At 43.7% G+C, this 13,976-nt stretch overlaps 1 protein-coding gene across 1 annotated transcript in view; it reads left to right on the top strand.

Annotated features, from left to right (window-relative positions):
• Positions 1-1,518: 1,518 nt before the first annotated feature.
• Positions 1,519-13,976, top strand: part of ddb1 (damage-specific DNA binding protein 1) — a 24,983-nt gene continuing 12,525 nt past the window's right edge. The window contains exons 1-11 of the mRNA XM_059564482.1: positions 1,519-1,734; positions 3,951-4,099; positions 6,077-6,193; positions 6,267-6,488; positions 6,579-6,693; positions 7,380-7,477; positions 7,557-7,715; positions 12,326-12,409; positions 12,486-12,602; positions 12,699-12,801; positions 13,556-13,631. Of these exons, the coding sequence (XP_059420465.1) occupies positions 1,674-1,734; positions 3,951-4,099; positions 6,077-6,193; positions 6,267-6,488; positions 6,579-6,693; positions 7,380-7,477; positions 7,557-7,715; positions 12,326-12,409; positions 12,486-12,602; positions 12,699-12,801; positions 13,556-13,631 (1,301 nt within the window). The 5' untranslated portion in view covers positions 1,519-1,673. The remainder of the gene's footprint in view (positions 1,735-3,950; positions 4,100-6,076; positions 6,194-6,266; positions 6,489-6,578; positions 6,694-7,379; positions 7,478-7,556; positions 7,716-12,325; positions 12,410-12,485; positions 12,603-12,698; positions 12,802-13,555; positions 13,632-13,976) is intronic.

Here is a 13,976-nt window from a genome sequence, read left to right as displayed (position 1 = left end):
ACACACACAGAAATAAGGGTCTTCTCTGGCCAAACAATCAGAAAAACACAAATAAAATGATACACGTGTTTAACTACAATCAGTGTTGCTTGATTTAGTTTAGTCCTCTAGTGTGAAAAAGGAGCAGGAACCGGCCCGTGATCATCTGGACGCCTGGGGTGAGGTAATATTAAATCCACTCGCTTCTATAAAACTCTCAATCTCGACAGCAGCTGCACAAACGCTCCAAAATGTTGCCATTATCTCTGACAGCTGTAATTACACATCATTAGCAACTGTAAATGATGCTTTAATTACACATATACTGATCAGAGATCTGAATGTCACACTATCACAAGAATAAACTTTATAGAGTTATGCCGATTATTGTTCATTGTTATTGTTGTTTGGATCGATTCATGTGTGAAACAAACGCGAGAGAAATGACAAATTAATGAACACAATTACACGAACGAAAATAAATGACTAACTATTAACTTACTGTCTGATTAATATTAATAAGCATTGACAGGGTTGTGTTCGTACATGTCACTGTTTAACAGCTTTAGCTCATATTCTGTTATTATTGACATGTAGCCGTTAGCTTGAGGCCTGTGAGGAGAATCCGTGACTAAAACACGATCAAACGCGTTTGTTTTCCTCTTGAATCGTCCTGACAGCCACGTGTGTCCTGAAATACGGTGCTGAACGGCGTATTTAGACGGAACGGGACTCTGCTGAACGTCAAACTGAGGATTTGAGGTCAAACTCAACAGAAGCAGCTAAAACACGAATGGCTCGTTAAGAATCAACACGCGCCGAGCAACGCTGCTGAGAGCAGCACACACACATACCTGCACACAGCTGTTAGGAGCGCTCCGATCCGATCAGAAATATCGATTTTTTTTTCATGTGTTTATAAGAACCAAGGGTAACTTTACAACAGCCGCAGATCGGAGCCTGAAACGCTTACTGCGCATGCGCGGAACAACCTGCCGAGTGATTGACAGCTGAGAGCCTCGCGCACTTTATCACATCGGATCTTCTTTATATCATGCCGTCATGCACACACACAAACAATTCTTTTGAATCTTCTCATAATATAATCCATGATATAGATGAATGATTCTTCTATTCCATCGTCACGCCTCTGAGGTTCGAACCTACAATGCTTCCGTTTTCGGTAGAAAAAACATTACTGGTGTGCATCCTGAGACCAAAACAAAGGCACTGATATTTTTAAGATCAGACAGTGCAAGTTTCTTTCATTTAAAATAGCACAGACATACATTTTTTTCTAGGACTAGGCTTAAGCCTTGTGTGTGAAACTGGGGGTAAACTACATAAAATGTGTAATGAAACAGATTATGTTACTGACTACATTTTTTTCATGTGTTTTATCATGGGATCAGTAACGGATTATATTTCTCCAGTAGGCCTAACCTACTCTGAGTACACAGCAGTATACAGTATAATATTAATACTGCACAGTTTGTCCGAGCGGCTGTGTCGCAGAAGCGCAGTGTTTCCTCCGGGCCGCGGGCGGCGCTGTCGCACACACACACACACACACACACGAACAGACGCTGTGTTGCTGCTGATCCGAGCGCTCTTCAGCGGATTCATGCTACATATCTCGCTCTAAACACCATTTCTCTTCATTTCTGGCTGTTCGTGTGAAATAAGTGAACGCCATGTCCTACAACTACGTGGTGACGGCGCAGAAGCCGACGGCGGTGAACGCCTGTATCACGGGTAAGTGTGTGTTTATCTCCCGCGCTCCAGGCCTCGGCGAATGAATGCTTCAAACACTCAGCACATAATAAACATGTTAGTTTTGTGTGTTTAGGTCTGTCAGCGCGAGTTTATGACACTGCTTCTGCGGGGTTTTACTGAAACGGGTCCGTTGTTGTGTCTGCGACGCTTCAGAGAATCTAACACAAACTTTAGTTCATCAGATCCACTGCCTTTGAAGAAGATAACGATGATTGACACACTGCTGCAAACACACAGACACAGCATTCAGTATCAAACACTGCAGGAGTCACATGCGCGGCTGCTTTATGATATAAACGTTTCCGTCTGCACTGGATCAGTACTAGTGAGGATAGATTAGTCCGTCTGCACTGGATCAGTACTAGTGAGGATAGATTAGTCCGTCTGCACTGGATCAGCGCTAGTGAGGATAGTTTAGTCCGTCTGCACTGGATCAGTACTAGTGAGGATAGATTAGTCCGTCTGCACTGGATCAGCGCTAGTGAGGATAGTTTAGTCCGTCTGCACTGGATCGGCGCTAGTGAGGATAGTTTAGTCCGTCTGCACTGGATCAGCGCTAGTGAAGATAGTTTAGTCCGTCTGCACTGGATCAGCGCTAGTGAGGATAGTTTAGTCCGTCTGCACTGGATCAGCGCTAGTGAGGATAGTTTAGTCCGTCTGCACTGGATCAGTGCTAGTGAGGATAGATTAGTCCGTCTGCACTGGATCAGCGCTAGTGAGGATAGTTTAGTCCGTCTGCACTGGATCAGTACTAGTGAGGATAGATTAGTCCGTCTGCACTGGATCAGCGCTAGTGAGGATAGTTTAGTCCGTCTGCACTGGATCGGCGCTAGTGAGGATAGTTTAGTCCGTCTGCACTGGATCAGCGCTAGTGAAGATAGTTTAGTCCGTCTGCACTGGATCAGCGCTAGTGAGGATAGTTTAGTCCGTCTGCACTGGATCAGCGCGAGTGAAGATAGTTTAGTCCGTCTGCACTGGATCAGCGCTAGTGAGGATAGATTAGTCCGTCTGCACTGGAGCGGCGCTAGTGAGGATAGTTTAGTCCGTCTGCACTGGATCAGCGCTAGTGAGGATAGTTTAGTCCGTCTGCACTGGATCGGCGCTAGTGAGGATAGATTAGTCCGTCTGCACTGGATCGGCGCTAGTGAGGATAGATTAGTCTGTCTGCACTGGATTAGCGCTAGTGAGGATAGATTAGTCCGTCTGCACTGGAACGGCGCTAGTGAGGATAGATTAGTCCGTCTGCTCTGGATCAGCACTAGTAAGGATAGTTTAGTCCGCCTTCACTGGATCAGCGCTAGTGAGGATAGTTTAGTCCGTCTGCACTGGATCAGCGCTAGTGAGGATAGTTTAGTCCGTCTGCACTGGATCGGCGCTAGTGAGGATAGTTTAGTCCGTCTGCACTGGATCAGCGCTAGTGAGGATAGTTTAGTCCGTCTGCACTGGATCAGCGCTAGTGAGGATAGTTTAGTCCGTCTGCACTGGATCAGCGCTAGTGAGGATAGATTAGTCCGTCTGCTCTGGATCAGCGCTAGTGAGGATAGATTAGTCCGTCTGCACTGGATCAGCGCTAGTGAGGATAGTTTAGTCCGTCTGCACTGGATCAGCGCTAGTGAGGATAGTTTAGTCCGCCTTCACTGGATCAGCGCTAGTGAGGATAGTTTAGTCCGCCTTCACTGGATCAGCGCTAGTGAGGATAGTTTAGTCCGCCTTCACTGGATCAGCGCTAGTGAGGATAGTTTAGTCCGCCTTCACTGGATCAGCGCTAGTGAGGATAGTTTAGTCCGTCTGCACTGGATCGGCGCTAGTGAAGATAGTTTAGTCCGTCTGCACTGGATCAGCGCTAGTGAGGATAGATTAGTCCGTCTGCACTGGAACGGCGCTAGTGAGGATAGTTTAGTCCGTCTGCACTGGATCAGCGCGAGTGAGGATAGTTTAGTCCGTCTGCACTGGATCAGCGCTAGTGAGGATAGTTTAGTCCGTCTGCACTGGATCAGCGCGAGTGAGGATAGTTTAGTCCGTCTGCACTGGATCAGCGCTAGTGAGCAGGGGTTCAGTCCCAGTCCTCTGCTCGATCTGTGTGTCTCTTATCGAGCTGAAGCAGGTGAGTGCTGGGACTGAAACCACTGAGTTTGAGTGAGACTAGAGTTAAAACGGTTTACCGTGTTCATGTCAGTGCTGTTGTCTGTCTGCAGGTCACTTCACTTCTGCGGAGGATCTGAACCTGCTGATCGCCAAGAACACGCGTCTGGAGATCTATGTGGTCACTGCTGAGGGTCTGCGGCCGATCAAAGAGGTCGGCATGTACGGCAAGATCGCGGTCATGGAGCTCTTCAGACCCAAGGTGTGTGAGACACGTCTGTAGTGATGGACTGATGCATTAACTGCTTAGACTAGTTTTAAAATGTCTATTTTCTTCAAGACTGGTCAAAACTTTTAAAATTGAGTTACAAAAAGGGCGATTGGTTTAATTTTATTTTAATTTGAAGGACAATCTTTATTTGCACAGCAGAAGAATAATTGGGTCAAAAATGTAGATCAAGAATAGTTTTGGAATTGGATCGTGACTCCCAGAATCAGATCGGATCATGAAGTGCCTGAAGATTCCCATCCCTAATAGATGTACAGGTTGTATGACGACATTGTGATGCATCATTAATCGTAATCGTAATCGAATCATGGGCCTCTGAAACGTAATCGAATCATGAGATACCCATAGATTCCCAGCCCTAGTTCACTTCTAGAATTAAAATCTCCTGATCATTTACTCTCCCTCATGTCATCCGAGATGTTCATGTCTTTCTGTCTTTAGTTGCTAAGAAAAGGTTTTTGAGAAAAACATTCCAGGATTTTTCTCCATATAATAGTTTCAGTGCAGCTTCCAAGAGCTCTACAGTATTCTATCCGAGGAATAAGAGTCTTATCTAGAGAAACCATCAGGCAGTTAATTAAAAAAATTAACTTTTATATAGTTTTTAACCACAGATGCTGATCGTGCACTAGCTGGACTTCACACGTGATGTAATCACACTTTAAAAGTCACACGTGACGGAGGTGGAAGCACCGAACCAGTGTTTACACAGAGAAGGTGCAAAAATGCCTTTTACAAAAAAAGGTAAAACTATGAACTTGGAGAAATGAGATGGAGTTTTTCTCTGAACCTGAGCCCACAGAAGAAGAGCTGACCGCACATGACCTTGTTTGTGTTTATTTTTTAGAGAATCTAGTTTCTCTAGATAAGACTCTTATTCCTCATCTGGGATCCTATAGAGCTCTTTGAAGCTGCACTGAAACTGTGATTTAACCTTCAGACGGTGGTCCTCATTGAAGTCCATTATATGGAGAAAAATCATGGAATGTTTTCCTAAAAAACATTAATTTCTTTTCACCTGAAGACAAAAAAACATGAACATCTCGGATGACATGAGTGTGAGTAAATGATCCGGGGATTTTTATTCTGGAAGGGAACTGCTCCTTTAAAGACCCAGTCTTAAAATAGTGGCTGTGTTTATGCAACTGGCCCCAGATGATCTGCGTCGGTGGAGAACTGAGAATCAGAAGCAGCAGCTCTCCACTCCGTCTAAATCTACAACAAGCTGTCTGCAAATATACTACATTAACTACTGCTTATGTGAACATCTCATTGGCATTTATCTGATTTGCATTTTTTTTTATTGATTTTTAAATAACTTTTTTAAATTTATTTAAAATGATGGATCTTTAAAATCATTTCCAAGCATATTTCACCATTATAAGATTTTTTTTTTCTCTTACTTTGCGCTGCAGAATCTGCATCTAAAGCAGTGTTTGGATGTAAATGAAAGTGACGTGACATACAGCCAAGCATGGTGACCCATACTAAGAATACATGCTCTGCACTTAACCCATCCAAAGTTCACACACACACACACACACACACACACACACACACACACACACAGTGAACACACACATAAATATGAAGCCAAAACCTCCTCCAGTAGGTGGCAGTGTTCCATCACTCAGTAAAAGTGCACTTTTAATGTGTGTTTTGGTTTGCTTTTTGCAAAGTGAGTGACTTATTAGATATTGTCAGTGTTAAAGTAACAATTATGATATAATCATAGATGAAAAATATCTGGCATCTTTAGTATCAGTGCAGAAACCCCATTAGAGTCTAATTTGGCATAAGCCTCTGAGAGGCACGCACCGATCGGCGCTGTTTCTGTGAGAGCACTTGAATTAACCGTGCAGATTTCTGCAGCATGTCAACACTTTGACAAACAGACTTCTGCATCTGCAATATTATTTTATTAAATCTGTCTGTTTGCTTTATGTGAAGGGTGAGAGCAAAGATCTTCTGTTCATTCTGACCGCTAAATACAACGCCTGTATCCTGGAGTACAAGCAGAACGGAGACAGCATCGACATCATCACCCGCGCTCACGGAAACGTGCAGGTAACCCACACACCTGTCCAAACACACTGCATCATACGGCCTCGGCCTCGTCTGACCGCTGCGTCTGTGTCAGGATCGGATCGGCCGTCCGTCTGAGACCGGGATCATCGGGATCGTGGATCCGGAGTGTCGTATGATCGGCTTGCGGCTGTATGATGGGCTGTTTAAGGTCATTCCTCTGGACCGTGATAACCGTGAGCTCAAAGCCTTCAACATTCGTCTGGAGGAGCTGCAGGTCATAGACGTCCAGTTCCTGTACGGCTGCCAGGCGCCCACCGTCTGCTTCATATATCAGGTATGGATCTTCCTGAGCCATGTGTTTGATAGCGAGTGTCCAGTCTGCTCATGTAGCTCTGTGTGTGTGTGTGTGTGTGTGTGTGTCCAGGATCCTCAGGGTCGGCACGTCAAGACATACGAGGTTTCTCTCAGAGAGAAGGAGTTCAACAAAGGACCCTGGAAGCAGGAGAACGTGGAAGCTGAAGCATCGATGGTCATCCCAGGTGAGGAGACGCTTATTGACAGATCTGTTGAACTCTGGCTGCTTGAGCAGAAACACACATCATTAAAACTACTGTTTAATAACTTCCATGCATACAGGAAACAGGCATTACACTAAATAAGATTGAGCTAGTTTTATAAATCATGTTCTTCTTCTGAACCCTGTAAATGTTCTCCATATGCAGCATCTCTTGAAGCTACAATTGACAAACAAACATAACTGGTCTAATCATAAAGTAAAGAGTGGTTTCTCATTCGTTAATCAACCAGTCAAGCATTAACAATTATAAATGATTGTTTATTTTGTTATAAGGATTTCGACAGTCCAAACTGATTCAAATACTATTTTATAGCTCCCACTCTTAACTCTGTGATGATCGATTGTGTGTATTACACTCATTTAATTGTTTAAATAAATTCTTACATGCTTTGTGCATCCAAACTTATTTTTTAGTGATTCATGTTCATGAAGTTGACTGAGCATTGAAGAAATGATGCTTTGAGTCATTGTTGTGAAATGTTGTTTGTTCTTATGTTATTGTTATTGTTCTTATTGTCTTATTGTTCTTAATAATGTTTTGCATTATTGACACACTGTTTTGCTAATGAATGTTGTTCAGTTTCTTTGACGCAATGTATTTTGTTTAAAGCGCTATATAAATAAAGGTGACTTGACTTATATATTCAGTCCCAGAGCCGTTTGGAGGAGCTATAATCATTGGACAGGAGTCCATCACTTATCACAACGGAGACAAATACTTAGCCATCGCTCCTCCAACTATCAAGGTGAACGCATCTGCTGATGTCCTGCTGTGGTTTGTATTCTCATGTTCTCCTTGATTAAAGCGTGTTTCAAACATCACAGCAAAGCACCATCGTGTGTCATAACCGCGTGGATCCGAACGGCTCGCGGTACCTGCTGGGAGACATGGAGGGCCGACTCTTCATGCTGCTGTTGGAGAAAGAGGAGCTGATGGACGGAGCTGTGGTGCTCAAAGACCTGCACGTGGAGCTGCTGGGAGAGGTGCATCAAAACAACCCAACCCTAGTACACTGCACTACTCTGCACTGCTCGACACTGCACTGCTCGACACTGCACTGCTCGACACTGCACTGCTCTACACCGCACTACTCTGCACTGCACTGCTCGACACTGCACTGCTCTACACTGCACTACTCTACACTGCTCGACACTGCACTGCTCGACACTGCACTGCTCTACACCGCACTACTCTGCACTGCACTGCACTACTCTACACTGCACTACTCTACACTGCTCGACACTGCACTGCTCTACACTGCGCTACTCTACACTGCTCTTCTCTGCACTGCACTTCTCTACACTGCACCACTCTACACTGCACTGCTCTACTCTGCACTGCTCGACACTGCACTACTCTACACTGCACTACTCTACACTGCTCGACACTGCACTGCTCTACACCGCACTACTCTACACTGCGCTACTCTACACTGCTCTTCTCTGCACTGCACTACTCTACACTGCTCTACTCTACACTGCACCGCTCTACACTGCACTGCTCTACTCTGCACTGCTCGACACTGCACTACTCTACTTTACACTACTCTACACTGCTCTACTCTACTCTAGGGCTGGACGATTATGGCCTAAAATCAAAACCTCGATTAATTGAACATTTTGCCTCGATTACGATTATTGAACGATTATTTGGTTTTTGGTTTTGTTTTTTTTGCCCTCATAGTTCACTGACAAGGTTTGTACTGTAAATATGATTGACTATCAGCAGTTATTAGAAAGGAACAAACAAATCAGTTAGCAATATCATAAATAAATACAACTAAACTAAATTTCAGGTATACAGAAACTGTAATTAAAACTTTAAAAACACTGCATTGTTTTCTTTTTATAAATAAAAAAAGATGAATCAAGTAAAGATCAGTGAATGATTTTCTTTTGTTCTTTGATTAACATTAATGACAGGCAGCGCGTTTACTAGGCTGTTGTCTCTTTAAGCAAAAATACTGTACATGTGTGTTTTCTTTCTCATCTGTTTACGTTCACGTAAGACAAAAACGGCTGCGTTTATGATGATATACTGATGTAGTTTTCTGTATCGTAGTTTCGACTCGTAACAACCTTTTCTACAGTTAAAATACACAGAACAGTCCAAGAATGGACACAAACCGGGAACCCGCAGCACGAAAGCCGACCGCTGCTCTCTGTGCACGCGCTTGTGCTGCTTCATGTGCGCTGCACACAAACATGCTATAATAAGTTTTGAGATTCTAAGCTACTTTAGTGATAAATCACAGGACAGCGCTGACAACTAGTTTCTGTGTTCCTCTGTGCGCGCGATCTTCATAGCTAACGTTACTGTTTATATGAGTGTTCGTGCCACAATGCAGCTGCGCTAACATGGTAGCTCGATATAAGAATACACATCTGTTCATCTAATCGCTTGAATGTCCAAACCATAAAACAAATACAACTGACAAAGTTTAGTGAAGACGCAAAGCTCACCGCTCAGACCGCTTTGCTTTTATGCCACTGACTGGAGAGCAGAGTCATGTGGCAACACACGCGCTAGTATGCTTTTAAGGGGGAAGTGTTAACAGGATTAAAAAACCGAAATAACCGACATGGGAAAATTACGTCGGTTAGAGGTTATGAATTTCGGTTTTGATTATTTTTCGATTAATCGTCCAGCCCTACTCTACTCTACACTTCTCTACTCTACACTGCACTACTCTACACGGCACTACTCTACTTTACACTACTCTACACCGCTCTACTCTACACTATTCTACACGGCACTACTCTACTTTACACTACACTACACTGCTCTACTCTACTCTACACTGCACTACTCTACACTGCTCTACTCAACTCTACACTGCTCTATTCTACACTGCTGTACTCTACACTGCTCTACTCTACACTGCACTATACTATACTACACTGCACTACACTACTCTACACTGCACTACTCTTCACGGCACTACTCTACTTTACACTACTCTACACTGCTCTACTCTACACTACACTACTCTACACGGCACTATACTTTACACTACTCTACACTGCACTACTCTACACGGCACTACTCTACTTTACACTACTCTACACTGCTCTACTCTACTCTACACTGCACTACTCTACACTGCTCTGCTCTACACTGCTCTACTCTACTCTACACTGCTCTACTCTACACTGCTCTACTCTACACTGCACTACTCTACTTCACACTACTCTACACCGCTCTACTCTACACTATTCTACACGGCACTACTCTACTTTACACTACTCTACACTACACTACTCTACTCTACACTGCACTACTCTACACTGCTCTACTCTACTCAACTCTACACTGCTCTATTCTACACTGCACTACTCTACTTTACACTGCTCTACTGTACACTACACTGCTCTACTCTGCACTATACTACAATGCTCTACACTACTCTTCACGGCACTACTCTACACTACTCTACACTGCACTACTCTACTTTACACTACTCTACACTGCTCTACTCTACACTACACTGCTCTACTCTACACTGCACTATTCTACTCTACACTATTCTACTCTACACTGCTCTACTCTACACGGCACTATACTTTACACTACTCTACACTTCTCAACTCTACACTGCACTTCTCAACTCTACACTGCTCTACTCTACACTGCTCTGCTCTACACTGCTCTACTCTACACTGCTCTACTCTACACTGCTCTACTCTACACTGCTCTACTCTACACTGCTCTACTCTACTCTACACTGCTCTACTCTACACTGCTCTACTCTACTCTACACTGCTCTACTCTACTCTACACTGCTCTACTCTACTCTACACTGCTCTACTCTACTCTACACTGCTCTACTCTACACTGCACTACTTTACACTTCACCACTCTACACTGCACTACTCTACACTGCACTACTCTACACTGCTCTGCTCTACACTGCTCTGCTCTACACTGCTCTACTCTACACTGCACTACTCTACACTGTGCTACTCTACTTTACACTACTCTACACTGCACTACTCTACTTTGCACTATACTCTGCTCTACTCTACACTGCACTACTCTACTCTACACTGCTCTACACTAGACTGCTCTACTCTACACTGCTCTACTCTACACTGCTCTACTCTACACTGCTCTACACTGCACTACTCTACTCTTCACTACTCTGTTTTACACTGCTCTACTGTACACTACACTGCACTTCTCTACTCTACACTACTCTACACTGCACTACTCTACTCTACTCTAAACTGCACTACTGTACACTACACTGCTCTACTCTACACTGCACTCTACACTTTACACTACACTGCACTACTCTACTCTACTTTGCACTACTCTACACTGCACTACTCTACACGGCACGGCACTACTCTACTTTACACTACACTGCTCTACTCTACACTACACTGCACTACTCTACTCTCCACTGCTCTACTCTACACGGCACTACTCTACTTTACACTGCTCTACTCTACACGGCACTACTCTACACTGCACTACTCTACCTTCACTACTCTACTTTACACTGCTCTACTGTACACTGCACTACTCTGCACTATACTGCACTTCTCTACTCTACACTGCACTACTCTACTCTACACTGCACTACTTTAAACTGCACTACTCTACTTTGCACTACTCTACACTGCACTACTCTACACTGCACTACTCTACACTGCACTACTCTACACTGCACTACTCTACTTTACACTACTCTACACTGCACTACACTACACTGCACTACTCTAGTCTGCACTACTCTACTTTACACTACTCTACACTGCACTACTCTAGTCTGCACTACTCTACTTTACACTACTCTACTTTACACTACTCTACACTGCACTACACTGCACTGCTCTACACTGCACTGCTCTACACCGCTCTACTCTACTCTGCACTAATCTATTCTAAACTGCACTACACTACTCTGCACTGCACTGCTCTACACTGCACTATTCTACACGGCACTGCACTGCTCTACACTGCACTATTCTACACTGCACTGCACTGCTCTACACTGCTCTAATCTACACTGCACTTCTCTACTCAACACTGCACTGCACTGCTCTACACTACAAGTTTTGGCAAGTTACCTCGTTAACCTAGTCTTAAATGAGTTATAAAGTCTTAAATGAATGTAAAGAGTTAGGAGAAAATTGGATGTCAGATCTGCTGCATGTGCATCAGGTTTTAAAGAGACCGCGCTGATTTTAAAGTGAAACCTGCTGAAGTCTGTCATTGATGAAAATCAAAGAACAAAACAAAAAGAGAAATACTTGGACTGTTCTAGTTGCTGATTAACTTTTATAGCTTGAATAAAGATTCATCTGTATAGTTTATGCACAAGTGTTTAGAGCCTATTATTTCAGAGCTTATTAAATGAAAAAAAAAAAATAAAAATAAAACTCTCAATTATACTGTAATGTTGAATGGGTATAATTTAATAGGGAAAATTAACCAGCAGCACAAATTAAAACATTGTTTAAAAAAAACAAACAATAGTTTTTAGCTACAGTCTGGCCTCTAGATCGCTGGATGTTTTATTTTTTTGTTGTTGATCAGATATCACTGTACAGACGTGACTAGAATCTGTGTGTGTGTGTGTCACTAGACCTCTATCGCCGAGTGTCTGACGTATCTGGACAACGGTGTGGTGTTTGTGGGCTCCAGACTTGGAGATTCTCAACTAGTTAAGGTTGGTAATCTCACAGATTGATTATTGTTCTGTGATAATGGCATGTTTGTTAAGGCCAGTGTGTGTGTGTGTGCAGCTGAATGTGGATAGTAATGACCAGGGTTCGTATGTGGCTGTAATGGAGACCTTCACTAACCTGGGGCCGATAGTGGACATGTGTGTGGTGGACCTGGAGAGACAAGGACAGGGTCAGGTGAGAGACGTCTGCGCTTCACTGCAGGTCAGACGAGCACTGATTCAGTGTGCATCATCAGTTTCTGTGTGTGTGTGTGTGTGTGTGTTCCTGTAGCTGGTGACGTGCTCCGGAGCGTTTAAGGAAGGCTCTCTCCGGATCATTCGGAATGGCATTGGGATCCATGAACACGCCAGCATCGATCTGCCCGGCATCAAAGGTGCGGTCCGTGCTCTTCATGTTCATCTCTGTTCATCTGCTGTGAATGCACTCTATAGCGCCTTTCACACTGCATGTTGGACCCGGAAAACTGTAATGAAGCAGAGATCAGTTAGTTCCTCACTTTCCGCGCTGAAGCTGAGATCGTTCGCTAGCTTCAGCGAAAGTTAACGGTTGTGTGTGAACGCACGGGACACATTACCTGTGTGTTTCCCGGAATCGCAGTGTGAAAGGGGCTTATGTTTGTATGCTCATTCTCTTTCCCTGCTGAACGTGTACTGCTGATGTTTCAGCCGTGTAAATTGTTAAATTAAGGAACACTAATTTATTTTAAAATATAGAACAGTATAGCAGTTATTAGCATCATCATAAAGTTTTATGTTTTATTTATACATTTATACATATATTTTATTTTTATATATATATATATATTAATCCAGTGCAATAAAAATAATCTAATTTAAAATGATGAGAGCTGAACTTCCTGTCAGACCAAATCCACAGATTGATCGCCAGTTAATTTCTTGCCCTTTTAGCTGTTTTGCAATTTTAGGAGCCTAATGATTTTGTCACGTAACTTTGTGCTGTTCAGCTTGGTTTCTCACATAAATGATAATTAATGAGCGGTTCTGCTGGTGGCAGCTGATTTACAGCATACATATGTGTTTGACAAAAGTATATATCCTTTCTTTATCAGCAGGGCTCTGACACAAACTTGTGCTGATATTGTGTGTGTGTGTGTGTGTGTGTGTCAGGTCTGTGGCCTCTCCGCTCCGAGTCGGGCAGAAACACTGATGACATGCTGGTTCTGTCTTTTGTGGGTCAGACCAGGTGAGAAGACACACCTCACACACACCTCACCTACTCATTCCTGCCGTGTGTGTGTGTGACTGACGTGTGTGTGTGTGTGTGTCTCTGTGTGTGTGTGTGTGTGTGTGTGTGTGTGTGTGTGTGTGTGTGTGTGTGACTGACGTGTGTGTGTGTGTGTGTGTGTGTGTCTCTCTGTGTGTGTGTGTGTGACTGACGTGTGTGTCTCTGTGTGTGTGACTGACGTGTGTGTGTGTGTGTGTGTGTGTGACTGACGTGTGTGTGTGTGTGTGACTGACGTGTGTGTGTGTGTGTGTGTGTGACTGACGTGTGTGTGACTGACGTGTGTGTGTGTGTGTGTGTGTGTGT

This window comes from Carassius carassius, chromosome 13 (genome assembly GCF_963082965.1).
Source record: "Carassius carassius chromosome 13, fCarCar2.1, whole genome shotgun sequence".
Classification (NCBI taxonomy): Eukaryota; Metazoa; Chordata; class Actinopteri; order Cypriniformes; family Cyprinidae; genus Carassius; species Carassius carassius.
Note: the sequence above shows the minus strand (reverse complement) of the source record. Positions and strands in the feature narration are given on the sequence as shown.